Genomic DNA, 21,802 nt, shown 5'->3' with positions numbered 1-21,802 from the left:
CCAACAGCAACGGAGGGCAGAGGAGCGACGCTCGCCACAACTAGTCAAACGCCGAGCAGCTAAAATGCAGCACAGTGGGGGGTACAGCTGGTGCATGTGCCAGTCATCTCAGTCAGTCAACCCATGGCACCTGAGTCTGTCTCGTGACCTGTCAGCGGTTCCTTCAATACTTCACGTGGCCTCAAAGTGCAAGCACCGTGGTAATGTCACTGCCACTTCGTGGCGAATGGCGGCAGTCGCTGTGGTTGTTGTGAGCCTAGGTAGCCGTGTGTGTAGTGACAGTAGGAGCAGTGGCGCGTTGGTTAGCGCATTGTACTACGAACCCGGCAAACCGCGTTCGATTCCCACTCACAGCCGTCCCGGCCTTCATTGGTGCTTGCTTCAAACGTGTGTTAAGGCTAAACGGGTGATTGGTGTCCTTTTTCGTCTTTGTGGTTGTAGCTGAGTGCGTGAGATGTGTGTACCCTGCATGTCCTTTAGCTCAGCTCGGCCGCAAAAGAGTTGTGTTGGTATAGTGCATCAGCACCACTGTTCGAGAGACAAAGGCGGTCAGGCGTTTGTGATGGCTACACCACTTATTTGTGCGCGGAGGCAGCGTTAATAGGTGTTCACGAAAAAAAGCGTGTTTTGTTGTTAGTGATCTCTATGGGGCTAATTGGGAGATCCTTTTGTGCGTGTCTATGTATGTGGGTATGAATGTCTATTTCTTTGTGTGTATGGATGTTTGTATGTATGTGTGCACGTGTGATGTGTTTGTGGGGAGCAGTGGCACGGTGGTTATCAGCACACTGCACTACGCACCTGGGCACCTGAGTTTGATTCATGGCCCAAAACGTGTCCTGGGCCTCCCCTAGGTCAACCCGGCCTTGAACGAGTACCCGATGCAGTGTGAACATAGCCTTTGGGAGGCAAAGGCGGTCGAGCGTGGTGCTGGCCACCCCACCCTCTCGTGTGCCGTGCCGACCTTCATAGCTTCTCGCGAACAGCACTTGCCCCACCAGTCGGCAAAGGCTGTACGGGGAATATTTGTATCTGTGTGTCTGTATAGGAGAGATCTCACTAACAACACTTGCCCTGACAGTCTGTGTGGCTAAGCGAGTGCTGTGTGTGTGTGTAGGGGGGGTGCTGTCTTTGTCTTTTGTGTGTGGCGTCCCAGCTGCTTGGTGGATTTGACCATTGCAAAACCGATTCCAACCTGGGCGCCCCCCCCCCCTCCTTTAGGTCTACCCAACCTAAAATGTTTAATACACGGATTTGCACTGTGGTCATGTTCCGTTGCACGAAGGGGGCGCGGGTGGTGCTGCGTTTGATGGCTCGGGGTGTGTTGACGGTGATGCTGCGTCAATTTCGTCAATTCTTTGAGCGCACGAGGGAATCGATGTCCCCCCCCCCCACCCATTAATTGTACGCTGATTCACATCATCCCCCCACCCCCCCAGAGGTCGCAAACGGGTTTTGATTCCGTACCCGTACCCGGCCGCACCAGGGTCGCAAACGGCTACCCGTAACCGTACCCGGCCGGGTACGGGTAGCCGGGTATCGGGTAGGGTACGGGTATCGGGTACCCGGTTGCGACCTCTGCCCCCCCCCCCGCGCCTTGCCGCCACTAGAGGCGCTACGATCCGCACGCCGTGGGTGCTCGTCGTCTGTGTTGCCTGCACGAGAAGCCGGGGTGGGGATGGATGTGTCTTGTGTGGGGAGCGGTGGCGCAGCGGTGAGCGCGCTGCTGGAAGGACCCGAGTTCGATTCCGCTTCGCGAGCAAATATAACCGCGGCGAATGTTTATCAAGCGGTCCCTGGGCAGCTCCTAGGTCGACTCGGCCTTAAGCAAGTACCCGGTGCGGTGTGTAAACATCGGCGCTGGGGAGACAAAGGCGGCTTGGCGGTTGTGTTGGCCACCCACCCCCACCCCCTCGTGTGCCGTGCCGGCCTTCATAGACGCTCGCTAACAGCACTTGGCCCAACAGTCTGCTAAGGCTACACGGGGAATCTTTGTTTTTCCTTTGTCTATGTGGAGCATGAGCGCTGTGGTTCGTGCGCTGCGTTATAGTTCAGTTCGATTACAGGTGGCAACTCCACCTGGTTTGGCCCTCGCCTAGGTCGACTCAACCTAAAATGAATGTTTTTTTGATCACAGTGCCAGCGTGACAAATCGGCCATCGTACTTGCGCTGGCCCCGTACGGACACGTGTGTGTGTGTATGTGCTGTTCCAGCCTTAACAGGAGCTCGTCAATAGGGTTAGCTTCAACATTTGGAAGGCAACAATGACACGCACCTGCACAGAGATGAAATGGATTTATCACAGTTGGGGGGGGTTGTCCTAAGATTCAAGAATCTTGTATATTTTTGTCCCCCACTTCCGAAACATCTGACCGGCGAGGAAGAGTAGACCAAATGCTTTCTGGTGGGCCTCTCTTAGAGCGCGAGCAAGCCATTGCAGGGCTGCGCCTTTACCCGTTCGCTGTGTGTCGCGCTCGTCACGCTTCCTCTCGTCTATGTGCCCTGTCTCGATCGGACGCTGCTATTTTGCTCCATTAGTAGGAATTTTAAATTAGCATCCAATTTGCATGCGCTTTGCATAAATTGTAAATAATTGATTGTCGCACGCGCTGTTCGATCGCGAGTGTCGGAGTGTGCGAGCTAGATTCGCGTTGTCGTGTAGCTACCTGGGTCGTTCAGAGGATGGTTTCGCTCATGAGGAAACCTCACGTGAACAATTCACAAGCATCCTCGTTGTGCGTACAGGGTGTCATTCTCATGCTTATTGCGTGGTATTTTTTTCATTGGGATTTATGAATCGTGGAATTCTATTCGACGATAGTTCAATATGTGGAGGAACTAAATGCCAATGTCTGCTCGCCACGAGAGGGCTTCAGGAGCGAGTTGATGTCATTTTTCTGGTCCTCCATTCAAGCAGCTCTGACTATGGTGGTTTACAGTACGTATGTTGAACTTCTTTCGCACCGTACGTTGCCAATCAGAGGATGCGGGGGCAAGGACGACAAACTAAACACGAAAATCAGTTCTAAAGAAACGAGTTGTCACTCGAGATTTGAAAGTGCGTAGCTCCCAGTGGCTTAGTAATATCAGAAGGGAGAGCGTTCCAGACGGCCGCAGAAGCACATCTGAACGCCCACAATGGCTTGCCAAGAGCCGCTGCGAGGATGACTAGAGTTGGCGTGATGGTTTATTCTCATTGAGAAGATCAACAAGGTGTTGTGGTTCCTTTGTGGCAAGCACTTTGTGTGTAATGAGTGCGACCTTATAGAACGGTCCATAGTTTGGGTTGCATGGCGACAATCACACTGCTGTAGCTCGCCTTCAACGTATCTGTATGGGTCTCTATGGAGCTTTGAGCTTCTATTAATCTCTGTCTCTCCATGATTGTGTGTCTCTGTATTTCTATGGGTCTCAATTCATCTCCCGAGTCTCTTTCTCTAAGGCTATCTATCTCTGTGAGTCTATGTGTATCGTGTTGTGCCTACGGGTTTACGATATGATTCATAGTTTGGAATGCATGGCCATCGTCGCACTACTGTGGCTAGTCTTTAATTTTCCGTTTTTGGAATAAGTCGTTGGTTTGACACTAACACGAAACTGAATGCGTACATGTCCCTTCCAGCGTGGATGAAATACTCCGTTTGTCCGAGTATTTCCGACCAAGCTTTTGCCTGGAAATGTTTCCCTTTATCAGGATAGGTTGGACATATAATTTATTTATGAATTACAGTCCTATTTGATTGACATGCCATGCCGGAAGTAAAATAAAACACTGCAGCATTATACTCCGAATGATTACCCATGGCCACGGCTAACATTGGCGAGTGATGTCTGGCCCAGTGCCGTGTGTGTGCACGCGTGCATACTGGCCTTAATAGGTGCTCGCTAACACCACTTGGCCCAAAAGATTGTTCAGGCTATAAGGGGGATCTTTGTATGTGGATCTGTGTGGAGAGAGATTTTGTGTGTATGTGTTAGCTTGTGCGTGTGTGTGCTCACGTATACGAGTCTGTGTGGAACAGTTTGTGTGTGTGTATATAAGCGTGTGTGGGGAATGGTGATGTAGCGGTTAGTGCGCAGCAATGCGATCCCGGTGACCCGAGTTGGATTCCCTCTCACGGCCAACACCAGTGACGAATATCTGGACCTCCCCTTGATGGACTCAGCCTCAACTGAGTACTTGGTGCGGTGTGTGTAAACATCGCCACTCGGGAGACAAAGGCGGCCGGACGTGAAGCTGGCCACCCACCCCCTTCGCGTACCGTGCCGGCCTTCATAGATGCTCACTAACACCACTTGTCCCCAACAGTCTGTTCGGCTACACGGGGGATCTTTGTCTTTGTTTGACAGTGGCTGTGTATGCAGGTCTGTGTGGCAACAGATTGTGTGTGTGTACACAGTGGTTGTGCATGAAGGTCTGTGTGGCAACAGATTGTGTGTGTGTACACAGTGGTTGTGCATGAAGGTCTGTGTGGCAACAGATTGTGTGTGTGTACACAGTGGCTGTGTATGCAGGTCTGTGTGGCAACAGATTGTGTGTGTGTACACAGTGGTTGTGCATGAAGGTCTGTGTGGCAACAGATTGTGTGTGTGTACACAGTAGTTGTGCATGAAGGTCTGTGTGGCAACAGATCGTGTGTGTGTACACAGTGGCTGTGTATGCAGGTCTGTGTGGCAACAGATTGTGTGTGTGTACACAGTGGTTGTGCATGAAGGTCTGTGTGGCAACAGATTGTGTGTGTGTACACAGTGGCTGTGTATGCAGGTCTGTGTGGCAACAGATTGTGTGTGTGTACACAGTGGTTGTGTATGCAGGTCTGTGTGGCAACAGATTGTGTGTGTGTACACAGTGGTTGTGCATGAAGGTCTGTGTGGAGACAGATTGTGTGTGTGTACACAGTGGCTGTGTATGCAGGTCTGTGTGGCAACAGATTGTGTGTGTGTACACAGTGGTTGTGTATGCAGGTCTGTGTGGCAACAGATTGTGTGTGTGTACACAGTGGTTGTGTATGCAGGTCTGTGTGGAGACAGGTTGTGTGTGCATGTGTTCGCGTGTGTGTGTACACAGTGGTTGTGCATGAAGGTCTGTGTGGCAACAGATTGTGTGTGTGTACACAGTGGCTGTGTATGCAGGTCTGTGTGGCAACAGATTGTGTGTGTGTACACAGTGGTTGTGCATGAAGGTCTGTGTGGCAACAGATTGTGTGTGTGTACACAGTGGTTGTGCATGAAGGTCTGTGTGGAGACAGGTTGTGTGTGCATGTGTTCGCGTGTGTGTGTACACAGTGGTTGTGCATGAAGGTCTGTGTGGCAACAGATTGTGTGTGTGTACACAGTGGTTGTGCATGAAGGTCTGTGTGGAGACAGGTTGTGTGTGCATGTGTTCGCGTGTGTGTGTACACAGTGGTTGTGTATGAAGGTCTATGTGGCGACGGGTTGTGTGTGCATGTCTTAGCGTGTGTGTGCGTACGTGCGTGTGTGTGACGGGCCGTGTGTGTGTGTCCGTGCCTCAGCAGTGTAAATGCCGACCATGTTGGGCAAGCGATCGGAGATGCTGAAGGCGCGCGCCACGACGGGCCCCGTCTCGTGGAAGCGCTGGAAGGGCCCCCTGGGCGCCGGCATTGAGTCTCACTCCAACGGACACCACCACCACCACAACCATCACCACCAACAACAACACCACTCCCCGCACAACCACCACAGCGGCGGCGGGAGCAGCGGCGGTGGCGGCGTCCTGCAGAATGGACGAACAGGTGGGTCATGGGGTCGGAGGTCGGGTCGGACCAGCTGGAGTTGCCACGGCAGGTTCGCGTCGGAGTGCATCATTATTCTGTGGCTAGCGAGTCCTATGATCGGCCGTGATCTATCCACTGCTGGATAAATGTCTCCCCAAGCTGTCGCCATTTCTCACGGCTCTGCGATGCAGCGTTCCATCCAGCTTTAGCGCAAGCCCGGATTTCACCGCTCCATCTCCACGGTGGACGTTCTTCTCGGGCACGCTCCCCGGGAACTCGTGGAGAGTTTCCCGATGGAGACGAATTCCCTTCTCCCCCCCTACTCACACCAGAGGAACGTGGAATTTCCACCACTGGCTCAGAGCTACGAATGGAAATGAACACACCTTGGCCAATCATCACAGCTACAGCAGCTTGCGGGGGGGGGGGGGGTCTTATTTTGGGTGCCGCAGTCGTGAGTTCGACGCCTGCTGTATATTTGGAGTTTGCATGTTCTCCCCGTGGTCGCGTACATCTTTCTCCAGGTCCTCCGTTTGTTTTTGTTCCTCCACAATGAGAATCAACATCACGCATTCTGAGTATTTGGCTGCAATACATTTCTACATGGTAAGTCACTTCGTTGAGCTAACATTTGTGGCCAGGTCGCCACACTCGCTTGAGCACGGGGACATTTTGACATTGAACAGTAAGATTGGTAGAAGAGATTGGTAAACTTGCCCTGGGTTTCCTGCTTCACCAACTCACACTGACCAGCGTGTCGAGGTATGGCCAAACAAACCCCTTGACCGACACGGCATCGGGAGGCCTTTATTCAGCAGTGGATTGACAAAAGGCCGTACATCATCGTTATTATTATCATTGCTTGTATATTGCATAAAACAGATTGCCATCAGAGGACTCTTTTTTCATGGTAGACCTGAGTCAAAATCTAAAACACTATACTATAAAACTTTTTAATTTTACCAGTTAAGGTCCACTGAGCTATGTAGCTTTTTTTTCAGAAGCGACCCGGCCACAAATAACAGCTCAACGAAGCGACTTACCACGTGGAAATTGATTGCGGCCAAATACTCAGAACGCGTGATGTTGATTCTCATTGTGGAGGAAAAAAAAAAACAGAGGACCTGGAGTAAAATTCACGCGACCACGGGGAGAAGATGCAAACTCCAAATATACAGCAGGCGTCAAACCCACGACCACGGCGCCCAAAATAAGAACCACCCCCCCGCAAGTTGCTGTATCTGTGATGATTGGCCAAGGTGGTGGCCCACTGGAGACGCTCACGATCATCGTTCCCTACTCGCTGGTCGTCATTCGTTCTATGCACTCGTCAAGTTCATTGAATTCACCGCAGTAATTGTACAACTTTCTGGAGTTCAACATCGGTGGGACGTTACACGCGCGGTTGTCGTGTTATTTGTGACGGCGTGCACTGCCAGAAGAAGCGGGACCACGTGACACGTGGTTGGTTTCGTCACGGGAGAGCGACTCGGACCTCTGACCTCGTGGCTTCACAGGTCAGAGGCGCTGAGCTGACACCGCAGAGAGGCCTGGGTTTCGAATCCTGGTGTCGGCCACCTGTGATTCAACGTGATTCTCAAGTATGGCGAGTCGGGTGATTCAGCCGAGACGCCAAAATGCTCCACCAAAAAAAATCCATTGCATAAAGGAAAAATTTAGGTTTCCCTCAACTTAGCAAAAAAATTGTGTTCTGAGCTTTCGGCTTAACTGCCGCGCGATGGGTAACTCTATACGAGGGCGCGTGGGGGAGTGCAATGCCTCTCGTGTGAAGAAGAGGTCGCGGAGATCTCGGAATGGATCTCACCCGAGAAGTATTTCTGCGATATCACCTTTCTCGGGCTGTTGTCTCGCACAGGTTGATGCACTGCTCTCTGCAAGAGTGACAAAGGGGTGCCCCGTCTGGGGAAAAGAGACTAAATTAGTGTTTTTGACATTCCCATTTTTACTTAAAACTTTCACATTTTAAAAAGGTGGCTCGGTGGTAGAGCGAGCGGCTCGCAATCGGAAGGTTGCAAGTTCACATTCTAGATTGAGGAGAGATTAATCATTGACCACTTTGTGTGGACGTCAATAATTGGTTGTCCTATGGATCGACTTGGTATCTGGCATAGGAATGTGTATTTTGCACCGTTTGTTCATGGTTATAATCCATAGAGTGAGCAACAAAAGCAATGACTTTTTTGAAAGAGAGTTTGCGGCTGGCCCGGTTGTTGGTGGGTGCTTCTTGCTGCCCTTTGAGCTCCGAGTTTTGTGGTTGTTGGTGGGTGGTTCTTGCTGCCCTTTGACCTCCGGGTTGTGGTTTCACCTCCAGGGGGCGGAGGCATCCGTGTGGGTTCGGCTTTCCAGGCCACGATCCCAGAATTCAGCCCCGGTGAGTGACGACACGGCACCCGACACAACAAACCTGGCACATCTGCACGGAACGGAAACCCAGCGTCGCCAACCAAACAAAGTTTTCCTAGCATATCCTCTATAGGCTAGCCGACCAAGCACACTCAACCAGGAACAGATGCTTCCTGGCATAGCCTCCTTAACCTTTTCCCGTTCTGATGACGTATGTGTACGTCATAGGTTTTTCTTCCGATTCCGCCCGGATGACATGCGTGTACATCATCAAAACGAAACTGGACGAAAAAATAAATTAACTTTATCGGTACCGAGGTTTTCACGAGGCCGTGCGGGAGGGTGTGTGGCACAGTTTGGCGCCGGCTATCATAGAGTGCGGTCGTGTCGCTACAGTTCTCTGCGGTGAGTACGGTGTCTTTTAAAACAACGGCAAGATGCCTCCTCTAATTAAATTTAACGCAACTTGCAGACGTCTCGGAATGGAGAAAGGTTAAAATAACAAACCTGGCTGCCTTCCTGATAAACACTCAGTGGCTCAGCCAAACCCATAATGTGCAACCCAACACAGCCTCCCCTGCACTGCCGACCTGGCCGAGCGCACACAGCATGGCACGACCGCTCCTCTCGTTGTGAAACCTCCCCTCTCCCGGGCGTGCCGCCCATTCTGCGTCCCTCCCTCCCGCGTGTGCGCGTGGGATCACAGTGATGCCGCGTGAGCGCACCAGGGATCGCGACAGGGAGGACGTGCCGGTGTGGTCGCCTCACCACTCCATCCCCGAGGAGCAGCGTGAGTGCATGCCCGCCCACTCACTCGCTCCCCCGACTGCTCCCTGGTAGTCCCCTCCCGTGGGGTTCGGTGGTGGCGTCGTCAACCAGAAAGGAGTATCTGCTGCTGCTGATATTGCATCTGATAATAATGAATTAACTGTGGCTTATATGTATTCTTTTATATTAATATGTGGAGTCATTCGTGAAAATTGACAATTAAAACGCTGCGGACGTTGTAACATCGCGCACAGTTTCCCGCACACGTCAGCGCGGGAACAACCGCAGACAAGCGGCAAGGTGGCAGTGTGTCCACACGCTCTGTGTTGCTGCACTGGGATGTGCACGGCCACTTCCGTTGTCGAGCCTTCGAAACACATGGGAGGAAACCCGGGGGGTGCCCGGAGGAATCCCACACGTGCGAGAGGAGGGGGGAAGGGGGCAACGCTCAATCCCCGTAAAGACAGAATATATGTAATCCGCTTGCTGTACCGCCATCGTTCCCTGGCAAGCCGGGGGATGGTGACTTCGGCCCCCGCGGGTCGGGAGGGAGTCGCACGTGTTCGTGCGCGCGATCCACCAACCCCCAGCGCTGCATTGCCGCTCACGTGAAGGGTCTCGTCACGGAGCGTGAACCACCATCACGCGAACTCCGGTCGTCCTCGCAGCAGCAGCAGCAGCAGCAGTCGCGACTTTTGGATCGCCATCGAACAAAGACGGCTACCGCATCGCGGCGCTTTCATTTGCGCTCTCGCGGCCGTCTGGAACGTTCGTCGTTCCGATCCTTGGAGGCCACTGGAGCTATGCACTTTTAAATCACCTGGATTGAAAACTCATTCCTTTAGAACTGCTTTTTGTTGTGTTTAGTTTGCTGTCCTTGGCACCGCACCTCCGATTAGCACTGTTGGCTACGTACGGTGCGAAAGAAGTTCAACGTACACACACACACGCGCCATTAGGGGCCTAGAGGCCACGTGCAGCGTAACCAGCAGCGCCCACGGCGCACTCCACGTACCCCGGCCGCTCGCCCGCGACAACCCGAGCCTCGGTGGCTAGGAGATGTTAACTACCTCGCCTGGTATACAGGAGGTCGTGAGTTCGATCCCAACCCGGACGCCTGCTGTATATGTGGAGTTTGCTTAACTCTCTCCCTGTGGTCGTGTGGGTTTTTCTCCGGTTCCTCCGTTTTTTTCCCTCCACATTTAGAATCGACGTGCGTTTAAGAGTATTTGGCTGCTATAAACATTTCCACGTGATAAGCCTCTTCGTTGAGGTCAGGTCACTTCTGAAAAAGAGCTACGTAGCTCAGTGTGGGCCTCATCTGCTAAAGTAAAACATAAAACGATGCATTTAAATGGAAGGGAGAGAGCGAGCGAGCGGGGATTTCGATTGTAAGCTACGGCCAGTGGCGCTCACCGCCGGACGTGCTGTCGGTTGTCGTTGCAGTGGACGAGTACCTGTCCGTCGCCAAGGAGGTGCACGGGTACAGCACGGAGCAGGTGAGGGTGGCAGTGCGCTCCACGTGCCGTGTGTGCGCGCGCTGTGCGTGTGTGCACCGCTGAGTTATGCAAATGATATGAACTCCGATTTATAGCTTTCGTGACTGCAGGGATTCATCTTCTTGGTTCTTTCGGTAAAGTCACGTAGAAGGGAAGTAATAAAATAATAAAAATAAAACATAATAAAAAATTCTCACGACGTTTCGGCCACAACACAAGCAGCCGTCCTCAGGTGAAAACCAGGTCTGTCGAGGCGACAGCGTCTGACGCTGTCGCCTCGACAGACCTGCTTGCGTTGTGGCCGAAACGTCGTGAGAATTGTTTTATTATGTTTTATTTTATTATTTTATTACTTCCCTTCTACGTGACTTTACCGAAAGAACCAAGAAGATGATATGAACTCGGCGATCCGAGTTTGACTCCTCATGGCCAACACCAGTGACTATTAGCTGGACTAATGCTGCGCCTCCAATAGGCCGACTCGGCCTCAAATGAGTACCTGGTGCGGTGTGTAAACATCGCCACTGGGGTGACGAAGGTAGCCGAGCGTGGCGCTGCTTACCCACCCCCTCGTGCGCCGTGCCCATCTTCAGAGGTGCTCGCTAAAAGCACTTGCCCCAACAGTCTCTTAAGGCTATGCTGGGGATCTCTTTGTCTTTGTGCGTGCTGCTTGTGTTGCGGGTACTGCGTGCGCAGGCCGTGTGTACTGCGTGGGCTGTATTCTGCACTTAATGAGGAGTCCTTTTTCAGCTTGTGGTATGAGCGAGGTCAAAATTACGAAAGAGAAAATGAACTTTGACCAGAAGACTGTATTCTGCTTCTTGGCCCTGGCACTGCTTATCGGCTCTACCATTTACAGCAGCCTGTCCCATGACTCGAGCTCAGCTTCAATATCATACATGGAATAGGCGTGCACCATTGGAGAGGTGTGTGGCCGGGGTGTGCTGTGAATGTCAGCCAGCTCCCCGCAATAATCTCTTATCATCATCATCAGCAGCGCCCTCATCGCCATCGTAATTACATACACCCAAATCGTCTCATAATCTCATAAACCGTGCTCAACTCCCTAAATGTGTTCAACTTTGAATAACAAAACAGATAAGCGGACAATACGTTTCCTTCATGTATCTGTCTCTCGACAGAAAACAAATTAAAATAGTTCTTATGCAACCCATCAACCCCGCGGCCTTCTGGGAATGTATCATTTCAGCAACATTGATTCAGTTCACGCAAACTCTGGACCGGTTTCCGCATACAGTGCCTCATCAGCAGAGTTGGGCTTTGCTTGAACTAACGCTGGTTAACCGGCCAAATACTACAGGCAAGGACTCCCCCCCCCGCCACTTTAAGATTCAGCTCCCGTCCCTTCCCCATATAAACTTTCACGTCCCCACTCGTGGTGCCCTCCTGGGTATGGGGCCGTGAGCCCAGTCTTTCCCCCCCCCCCCCCCATCACCGGGCCCTGTCGCTCCGAACCCCGGCCTCGACCTGCTGTTCCGCAGCACTTTGTGTTCCCCGCTTTGTTACCGGGCTCGCGTTGAGCTGTGAATTATTTTTATAACAATGTTAAAAAGCTCCCAATGATTTTGCACGACAACTCTGACGGCCGCGTGACGTCGTGGTTGCTCGCCAGGCGCTGGGGCTGCTGCTGTGGCACGCGCACAACATCGAGCGCTCGCTCGCCGACATGCCCAACTTCGCTCCCGACGCCGACGAGTGGGGGGAGACGGAGCGCGCCCTCTTCGAGCAGGCGTACGGCTTCCACGGAAAGAGCTTCCACCTCATCCAGCAGATGGTACCACCCCCCCCCCTCATCACGCACACGGGGGATACACACGCATCCTTGTCATCGTCGTCACCATCACCATGTGCTACGGGGATGGATGCATCTTCTCCACCGTCATCATCATCACACAGGAAATAAGATGAAACCTCATCCAGCCTTTTGTGCATTATGCAGAAAAAACCAGCAGCAGTTCCTGAAGAACTGCATTGCGGGTTCTCTTGTCGAAGGTTACCGTCAAAAATCGAATGTGAGACCACCTGATAGCGGCAACAGCAGCGATGCAGCGATCGACAACTGTGGACCGGTTTCCTTCTCGTTAGGACTCATCGGCACAGTAGAGCAAATCAGCAATGTCTGTCTGGACACCATCTATGTGGAGTGCCCACATCCACACACGGGGGGCCCCATTAGCTTGGCTCGTGCTAACAGGAACCAAGAAAAAGCCAGGAGGACCGCAATGGACTTCTTCAGGAAATGCTACTCGTTTTGTTTGTGATGCACAAAGGCCGCGTTGCCCTTTGCCCCCGTGTCCGTGTCGTTTGGAATCCTTGGCAGCGCTGGAGGTGACCCCCATCCACAGACACCTTCCCACGGTCATCAGTCGCAAGTTCGCCGCCCGGCGCGTGTCGCCTCAGGGCCACCAATTGTGGTTCCTCAAGTGTAGGCCAGCGGCGATGACGCCGGGAAAGCTCACTTAGCATCGTGGGTAATTCCCATGATGCTGTGCAACTTCTAAACTGTCATTTTGGGTTAGGCATTAGTGGTAGGGTTGTAGATCATACACACGACTAGCTTGCGTTAGGTTTAGTGGTCGGGTTGTAAATCACATGACTTGCTTGGGTCAGGGTTCGTGATGTACATGCACAGCCCTTGTTGTCAATCGATTGCTGGATGAGGGCCTTCGCCAGCAACCTGCGGAACATCGAGGTAATTGGACCATACTTCACCACGCTGCTCAGTGCAGGTTGGTGAAGGCGGGGAGGATAGAGGCTGGAGCACAGTGCAGTACAACGATGATTTTGCAGCGCTTACCTCTGCTGACATGGTGGCACCGCAGCGGCCTACAGCACCTGCGTTATGCACGGTGGACGCCCATCCGAGCTCTACCCAGACTGAGGCCCTGCTTAGCTGCCGAGATCTGACAAAGAGGGGGCGTTTGCGCGCGGTGTGGTGAGAGGCGCAGTTCCTGTGGTGAGCAGTTGTCCGTCGCATCCATGGCGAGCTTAGGACGCCTTGCCGCGACCGTAGCCGGGTCCACAGTTGTCCGTTCGCCACAGTTGATGGACGACGAGCAGCCCTCAATCACCTTGGGCGTTACGGTGGCTAGGAGATGTTAACCACCTCGCCTGGTATACAGGAGATCGTGGGTTCGATCCCGACCCTGACCGCCCGTATGTTTGGAGTTTGCTTGTTCTCCCCGTGGTCGCGTGGATTTCTCTCCGGGTCCTCCGGTTATTCCCTCCACATTTAGAATCAAAATGCTTTTAGAGTATTTGGCTGCTTTACATTTCCACGTGATAAGCCGCTTCGTGGCCGGGTCACTTCTGAAAAAGAGCTACATAGCTCAGTGGTGCTCACCTGGTAAAATAAAAATAGTTTATAGTTTAGTTTGTCCAAGCACACGCTGCTGGTGCTGCACACTCTCTTTTATTGGCTCAATATCTATGGCTGTGCGACTCGCAGATGGCAGTGAGGTGGTGACCGCCAAGCTGCTCTCTCCCTTAAACATTTTTGGCCACTCTTCAGGTCAGGCTACGCCCTCTCGGGGAACATACGCGCATTTCGGAAAGGGGTCTCCTCTTTCAGACTTTTGGTGAACTGCTCATCCTTGTGCCACTTTCTTTTGGATGTCGCGTTCTAAACGAAGCCAACGCATTCACCTCTCTGAATGAATCGTATGATGGCGATGATGATGATGATGACAGTGGGGTAGTGCAGTGATGCACCCAGCCAAAGGAGGAGGCAAATATTGTTTCCTTACCAACATTGTTTCTGTGCACCTATATGAATGCATACACACACACATACGTACGTACATACGTATGCGCACACGTTCACGTTCATTTTTTAGACGGGGGGGGGGGTGGGCAACTGCCCTCTTGGCCCCGCATGGCGTACCCCAAGCCTCTAATGCCGCTGCTGCTGCTGCTGTCGCTCTCGTTCCCCTCCTGTCGCGTGCCTCATCCCCGGTGGCTCTTCCCGCCTGGTCCCGTCGCGCGTTCCCCTGGAAGCTGCCGGGAAAGTCGATCGGCAGCCTCGTGCGTCACTACTACACGTGGAAGCAGACGCGCACGCGCACCAGCGTCATGGACCGCGAGGAGCGCAGGCAGGCGAGCCGGCGGGCGCAGCTGCACAGGTGAAGCGCGGGGAGCACGGCCGGTCGCTCGCCCCCCTCACCCCCGCCCACTTTACACCCTCGTCATCATCGTTGGCATGGCGACATGGCCCACGATTTCGCGGTTTGGATATGGTGGGCCGCCCCTGCTTTTGGCTAACCATCGAACAAAGACAGACACCGCATTGCGTGCTTTCAGATGCGCTTCTGCGGCCGTCTGGAACGCTCTTCCGTCCGATATTAGGAAGCTGCTGAAGCTATGCACTTAGAAAATTATCTCAATTGAAAACTCATTTCTCTAGAACTGCTTTTTTATGTTCAGTTTGTTGTCCTTCCCCCGCACCTCTGATTAGCACGGTTGGCTACGTACGGTGGGAAAGAAGTCCAACACACACACGTACAATACTGCGGTGCGTGCGTATTGACCACGATGTACCACGCGCCGTGGATAGTCGAGATCCTGAGATGTTGTTCAAATAACGAGCAGGTCCATTGTGTGCCGGCGTCGTGGTCCAAAATTAGAAAAATTACTCGGCAGATGATATGATTAGGAAACGTACGGAACACACGGCAGATTGTCGCTCCCCACTTGGCAGGACCCTCGTGAAAAAGAGTCGTGAGACTCGGCGAGGCTTTCCTGGGTAAACGAGCAGAATAATAATCACCACTTTTACTAACATCACCAATATCACAATCACCACCACCAGCACCCCCACTATCATTGCCAGTAACCACGATGATTACCACCATCATCACCTTCATTACCATCAACGCGGTCACCACCGACACTTATCGTTCTCAACACCGCCACCACCATCACCGTCACCATCACCACAACCGTCGCTGCCATCGTCGTCACTCCCACTGTCACCACGTTCTCTCCGCCGGCAGTGACGAGGAGCTTGACGGAGCGCAAGAGGAGGAGGACGAGGAGGATAATGCCAGCGACAGCGACTACCACCCCTACAAGAAGATGAAGAGGGAAGTAAGTGCGCCCGCCCTCCTCTGACATGGGTGCAATGATGGTGTGGTCACCGTCAGCACCGTGTGGCGACTTCGTCCACACAAGAGAGCAATCCCCGCCAATTTCTCCCATTTGATGGGGTCTCTCTAAAAATTTAGACTTTTTTGAGTGCACGTGCAAATCTGCTGGAAAAGCCTGTGGAAGTTTAATGGCGTTCGTACGATATTTAGCAACACTAAAATTTGCGTTTTCCGCCACCAGCACAATCCACTTCCCACCCATGTGGCGTGCACGACCAGGAGTCGCGCCCGGGTGGCCGGGTTGGTTAGTGCAATGTGCACATAGAGTGCTGCGACGCCGTTTCCCCTGCATGTTGTGCCGTGTCGTAAAAGTTCGCTCGCAAACGACATCCGCTTTAAACAGCCTTCGCAGATAACCTGAGATATGGTCTTTCTGCGAATGTGCCGTACAGTCGTCGCTTTGCGCAGACTTGCATTGTAAACGCATGCGTACACACGCGTGCTCAAGCAAAGGCGTACTCTTACACGCACGTGCTCGTACGCGCGCGCGAACTTACGCGTGAACTTACGCGCGAACTCACGCGTGCCAGGAGCACCGCCGGCGATCCCGCGCAGGCCGAAGCCGCGCGGTGCAGAGACGAGACGGGCCACCGGCCTCGCCGCCCCCCCGGCACCGGGCCCACCGCGCCCACCACCACCACCACCACCACCACTCGGGCCGCGACCGCCGCCACCCGCCGCGCCACATGTACCTGGAGCAGTCCGACCTGCAGGTGGTGGTGGCGGCGTGCTGCCCGCCCGCCACCGACGGCCGTCCCGCCTGCGGGGATGCCCGGCCCGGCGAGGCCGGGGGTGGTGCCACGGCCGTCGGCGCAGGTGCCGCAGGCGCCGCAGTTGGTGCAGGCGGCGCGTCGTCCTCGCTGACCGTGCGTCTCGACACGCAGATCGTGGATCTCAAGAAGCAGGTACCGCTGGCACATCGGGGAGGCCCGTCTAGAACTAAACTACGTAGCAGCAGGCAAATAATGGAAACGCGAGTTTGTTCTAAACGTGGAGGGGCAAAACGGGAGGCACCCGCAGAGAAATCTACGCAGCCCACGTGGGGAGAGAGAACAGGCGGACTCCAAATATGTCTATAATACGGATAAAAAACTTTTTATTTTGACAAGGCCCATTTTACAGAAGTGGCCACAAATGATAGCTCAACGAAATTGCCTTATCGCGTGGAATTTGATAGCACGTTGATTTTAAATGTGGAGGTAAAAACCGGAGGACCCGAAAACAAAAATACACAGCGGCAGGTGTCGGGGACGGGATCGAACCCACGAACCTCCTGCATACCAGGCGAGGTCGTCAACATCTCGCCACCGCGGTGCCCCTGTCACTGGGCCTCGGCCTGTAACAGCTCAGTACACCTCCCGCCCAGTAGTAGCGGGGCCGTGAGTGTTGGCCTGTCAGCTGTTGCCCTTTCTTGAAGCCCCCCCCCCCCATTACCGTACTCCGTAGGTGTTGACACTCATGATACTGCTGCAGTGTGGCTCTCCGATGTTGTCTTTTATGAATCGTACCGCACATTGTTTGGCACGATGTCCGGCGTTTCGGCCCGCTCCACGTGCCGGGAGCTTCTTCAGGTACTGATAAAATCGAAGAAGAAGCTCCCTGCCGCCACACGGAGCGAAAAGTCGGACGTTGATTTTGTTTCCGAACGGCGCGCGGTACGTCCCGAGAACACGTCGGGAGGAGAGCCCTTATCGTAGCGTCACGTGGGGTGGCGGTGGTTGTGGACCACCGTTTCGTGGGCACAGTCTTATGGTGGTCCAACAGGCGCCACGTGCTTCAGACGGACAGGGCGCTCGCCTTCATGTGTAACCGTTGGTTTCCTGGTAAGGTGGAGTGGTGGTGCAGCGGTTGGCGCACTGCGTTTACGAAGCCAACGACCGGAATTCGATTCCCAGCCACGGCCAACGTCGGTGGCGAGGCGATGCCTGAACCGGGTCCTGGGCCTACCGAGCTTGACGGTCTAATACGAGTACCTGGTGCTGATACCGCACCAGGCACTCGTATGGGGGGGTGGTTCTGACCACAGCACCATGTCGCGTGCTGTTCTGTTATTAATAAGTGCTCATTACCAGCACTTGTCGTCACAGCCTGCAAGGATCAACACAGGATGTTGTCTCTGTGTGCGCGTCTGCGTTCTTGTGTACATACGTGTGGCACAGGCGCAAAAGATGAAGCAACACAACAGCTCGCTGAAGCAAAAGCTCAAGGATGGGGTGTCGGCTTACCGCCCGCAGGTGCGTGCGTATACGTGTGTGTGTGTGTACAGGTGTGAGATGGAGTCTACCCAGCGCCTCACTCGGAATCCCGAGTGCGTTGCAGTAATCAATAGGCACTCGCTGACAGCACTTGCCATGACACCCAGGGTGCGTGTGCGTGCGCGCATGCATGCGTGTGCAGTGGGGAGCAGGAGTGTCGTGGGGAGCAGTGCGCCACCACTGCTCTACGAACCCAGCAATCCGAGTTCAATTTGCGGCCAAACTTCGGTGACGAATATCTGAACCGGTCCTGGGCCCTCCCCAAGGTCGACTCGGCCTAAAATGAGCACCTGGTGCGGTGTGTAAACATCCGCATTGGGGAGACAAAGGCGAGCGGGCGTGTGCCGTGCAGGCCTTAGTAGGTGTGCGCAAACGGTACCCAAGAAGTCCGCTGAAGGCCAACACGCGGGAGGTTGTCTTTGTGTGCTGCTGCAGGTGAGTGGCGCCAAAGCAGCAGGATTCCTGACGTCTTCGCGCAGGTGATGGATGAAACGGAAGCCAGGGAGCCCCGCCCCCGCCCCCTGCTGGTGGGGCAGCGTCACGAGGGGCAGCGTCACGAGGGGCAGCGTCACTAGGGGCAGCGTAGAAGAAGTGCTCCACGGTGAGCACCGTCAGTTCAGAACGCACGGCGGTTTGCGGGGTGGCTCCAATCGGAGTTCCGCGCGGTCGACCGGTCGCCCGCTGCCCGGTCCTTCACGACTTCCCGCTCGCCCTTGTTCATCGGTACCAAGTCCGACGGCGAGGCAGAGTTAGCGCTGAAGGATGAATAAAAAAAAATTTGAAATGAAAACGCGCGAAAGCAACCTGTGGAAGAACTGCCATTCCTCGAAATTTTGATTACACCTCGACATCAACGCTGGAGACAAAACTAAACGAAATCGACAAATGCACACATCACCTCTGTCATGCAGAAGAACCACCGACGCTGCTGCTGCTGCTCGTGCAAAACAAACGTCGATCAAAACATACTTTGGCACTTTGGCCGATTTCTGACAGCTGTGAAGACGTGGACGTTGTGCAGTCCCGGTGCAGATCTACAGCGGCGGGTCCTCGTTCCTCCCACCCGGCGTGGGAGTGGGGCCCACCAGCGAACTCTTCTAGCCGAGCGTGGATCCCTTTGTCGAGGGCCGGAGCCGAATGAGCTCGGTGAAGGCCCTGGCCTCGGTGGGGGGGGGGGGGGGCGGAGGTGGCGGAACGGAATGCCCCCTTGTGTCACACGCGATTGCGGCCTCGCCCAGCGAGTTCACCACTCGCCGCTGGGGTCATGGTCGGCGGGACGCTTGAGAGCCGTGCGCGCGATGCGGCGGCGTTTGTGAACTCGCGCGATGCCGTGACTCCGTTCCCGCACCGCCGTGCGGTCACGGCACTGCGGGAACGCGTCGCCAGAGTCGCTCTGCACCAGCGGCAGTAGCGGCAGCAGCAGGCGGCGAGCGGCGAGCGGAGCGCCGCGGTCGTGAGCTCTGGCCTCGTCAGGATTTTAGAAGTTGAAAAGCACCGTGATCTTAACTGCGGCCGCGTGCAGCCTGCGCACGAGCGGAGCGCGTGGCGAGATTGTGGACGAGCACCTCCTCCTGTTTGATTCGATTCCACGTTGACTGACGGATACCGAGCAGCGTCGCTCGCCAACAGAGCCGCGCTCACATACACGTGTTTGTCTTGCTTGGAGTGAGGTCACCCTGGTGTGTGATGCGCCGCTTATACAGGTCAGACTCTGGACTCAACTTATGGACATTTAGTTCCCAAATATAACAATGATTATAAAAGAATGAATATTACCGATGTTTTTATTTTCACAATTCAGTGTGCTTTAACATATCTTGACGCTCACGCTCAAATGTCACGATGTGGACATGAACAAACAAAAAACCTCTGCGTATGATTAAGGTGACGGTGTCATTTACAGAAAGATTCCTCGACACGTGCTGCCTCATTGGGACGGACGAATCCATTGTTGACCCCCCCCCCCCCCCACCTGGACGAGTCCATTGTTGAACTCCCCCCCACCTGGACGAGTCCATTGTTGAACTCCCCCCCCCCACCTGGACGAGTCCATTGTTGAACTCCCCCCCCCACCTGGACGAGTCCATTGTTGAACTCCCCCCCCCCCCCCACCTGGACGAGTCCATTGTTGAACTCCCCCCCCCCCCCCCCCACCTGGATGAATCCATTGTTGAACCCCCCCCCCCCCCACCTGGACGAGTCCATTGTTGAACTCCCCCCCCCCCCCCACCTGGACGAGTCCATTGTTGAACTCCCCCCCCCCCCCCACCTGGATGAGTCCATTGTTGAACTCCCCCCCCCACCTGGACGAGTCCATTGTTGACCCCCCCCCCCCCACCTGGACGAGTCCATTGTTGACCCCCCCCCCCCACCTGGACGAGTCCATTGTTGACCCCCCCCCCCTGCCGCCTGGCGGATCGTGGTGGAGCGTACCACTGTGTTTTTAGGGGTGACCTGAGTGTGTAACCTGCCCACCTCTCTGTGTGTGTCTGCGTGCGGTGGTTGGCGACCGGCGAACCCGCTGCAGTGTGGCCGTGTGGTTGCTGTTGCGCTTGCTCGTGGTGCGGGCGCGTGTGCCGTGTTTAGTTCCCGTGTGTCCTGTCGCGTCCTCACGTACACGGGCAGCGCGTAACGCCGACGGTGTAGAGCGATGCGCGCCCTTGATGGTTTTAGGAAATCGTTGGCGCGAATCCGTGTGTTGTACAGGGGGGGGCGGTTGAAGATGCGTCGAATCGATAATAGAGGGTTTCTTTGGGTTGGATCGCGTAAATATAGAAATGTGTCGGTAAAACCTGCCACCACCCGACACAGCCAACTAGTGAGGGTTGTCACGTAAACAGAACGTGGCCAATTCGTCACCGGTACAGCACCACCCGGTGTGTTGGAGAGCCAAGCCACAACATTTACAAACTGAGTACGACGTTTCGCCAGTAATTACAACTAGCTTCATCAGGCGACAGCCAGATTTGTGGAGAAGTCCACCTGTTTCGTTCTTCATATCGAGGCGTAGGTGTGCTGACCACGCAGCTGTGTTCTTGCGCAATGATGGGGGGGGGGGGGGCGGGATTACTGAGGCAACGTACATTATGCATGTGCATTATGCGAGCCCTTTGAACTTGTCCTTCCAAATCATGCGTCGAATGTCAAACGCGTACTTTGAAAACATTCTCCCATGTTTCGTCGGACGTGTCAAGGCGGGAGGCTCCGTCGTTATTGTCCTCGTGTTGGGGCGAGCGCGGTCCACGTTTCGGGGTGGCCGTTCTCGTTCACGACGGTCGTAGGTGTCGTCGTGTCCTTCGAATTCCTCATTTACAACAACAACAACAAAAAAGCATTCTGATGGAACGCCGAGTGGCACCCGCACGCGTGTGTGTGTGTGTAACTGCTGCAGGGGTCTCGTGTCAAGAGCTTCTAACATCGCCGGTTTGGGTGTTGAGGTGCAATAATTGGAATTAGGCGGTTTAATTTGGCTTAAAATAGGAGCCGATTCAAATGTGTGGGTTTGCGTAAACAGTTTACGGTGGAAATGTCATGATGATTAGCCGCCAAGCGATAGAGCCCTCGTGTCATCTGATGCAGAACGTTTGTCTCTTGAATGACATCACCCTCGCCTCATCAGTACACAGTAAGAAAGCTGTAATCTCTTCCAATGCGGAATCAGTCTCACCCCATGCAGAGCTGCCACCTTACTAAAGTGCTTTTCATTGGGCTGGTTTTGTTCTTATCCGTCGTGTAACCCTAAAACTCCAAGTCAGAGATCCACACCTCGATAAATGTCGAGCTTTATTCTTGGGATGTGTTCCCACTTTTAGGGTTAATCCAGAGAAATCCGAAAATGGGCCAAGTGACTAAATTTCCGATGACGACGATGACGCGATGTTGCTCACCGCGAATATTAAAACACCTTTATTAACTATACGACGTAACTGCTGCCTAAAAAAATATGTGAAATATTTTATATTTAAATCATTAAGTTTCACGCAAAAGCGATGACAATTCTCTAACGTTGATCCGT

At 53.9% G+C, this 21,802-nt stretch overlaps 1 protein-coding gene across 6 annotated transcripts in view; it reads left to right on the top strand.

The window, feature by feature from the left end:
* The window catches only part of LOC133347225 (REST corepressor 3-like), a 53,482-nt gene extending 33,596 nt beyond the window's left edge, over nucleotides 1-19,886 (top strand). For 3 of the 6 annotated variants that reach the window (XM_061559321.1, XM_061559319.1, XM_061559322.1), the window contains 10 exons: nucleotides 5,515-5,754; nucleotides 8,069-8,128; nucleotides 8,807-8,890; nucleotides 10,315-10,367; nucleotides 12,001-12,162; nucleotides 14,385-14,509; nucleotides 15,380-15,473; nucleotides 16,063-16,437; nucleotides 17,692-17,766; nucleotides 18,223-19,886. In XM_061559321.1, the coding sequence (XP_061415305.1) occupies nucleotides 5,523-5,754; nucleotides 8,069-8,128; nucleotides 8,807-8,890; nucleotides 10,315-10,367; nucleotides 12,001-12,162; nucleotides 14,385-14,509; nucleotides 15,380-15,473; nucleotides 16,063-16,437; nucleotides 17,692-17,766; nucleotides 18,223-18,270 (1,308 nt within the window). In that variant the 5' untranslated portion in view covers nucleotides 5,515-5,522 and the 3' untranslated portion in view covers nucleotides 18,271-19,886. The remainder of the gene's footprint in view (nucleotides 1-5,514; nucleotides 5,755-8,068; nucleotides 8,129-8,806; nucleotides 8,891-10,314; nucleotides 10,368-12,000; nucleotides 12,163-14,384; nucleotides 14,510-15,379; nucleotides 15,474-16,062; nucleotides 16,438-17,691; nucleotides 17,767-18,222) is intronic. The other 3 variants (XM_061559324.1, XM_061559320.1, XM_061559323.1) reach the window with 1 other exon arrangement.
* Nucleotides 19,887-21,802: the final 1,916 nt, after the last annotated feature.

Source organism: Lethenteron reissneri, chromosome 25 (assembly GCF_015708825.2).
Source record: "Lethenteron reissneri isolate LAM-NWPU_2019-01 chromosome 25, ASM1570882v1, whole genome shotgun sequence".
Lineage (NCBI taxonomy): Eukaryota > Metazoa > Chordata > Hyperoartia > Petromyzontiformes > Petromyzontidae > Lethenteron > Lethenteron reissneri.
This window is presented reverse-complemented; position numbering and strand designations above follow the sequence as displayed.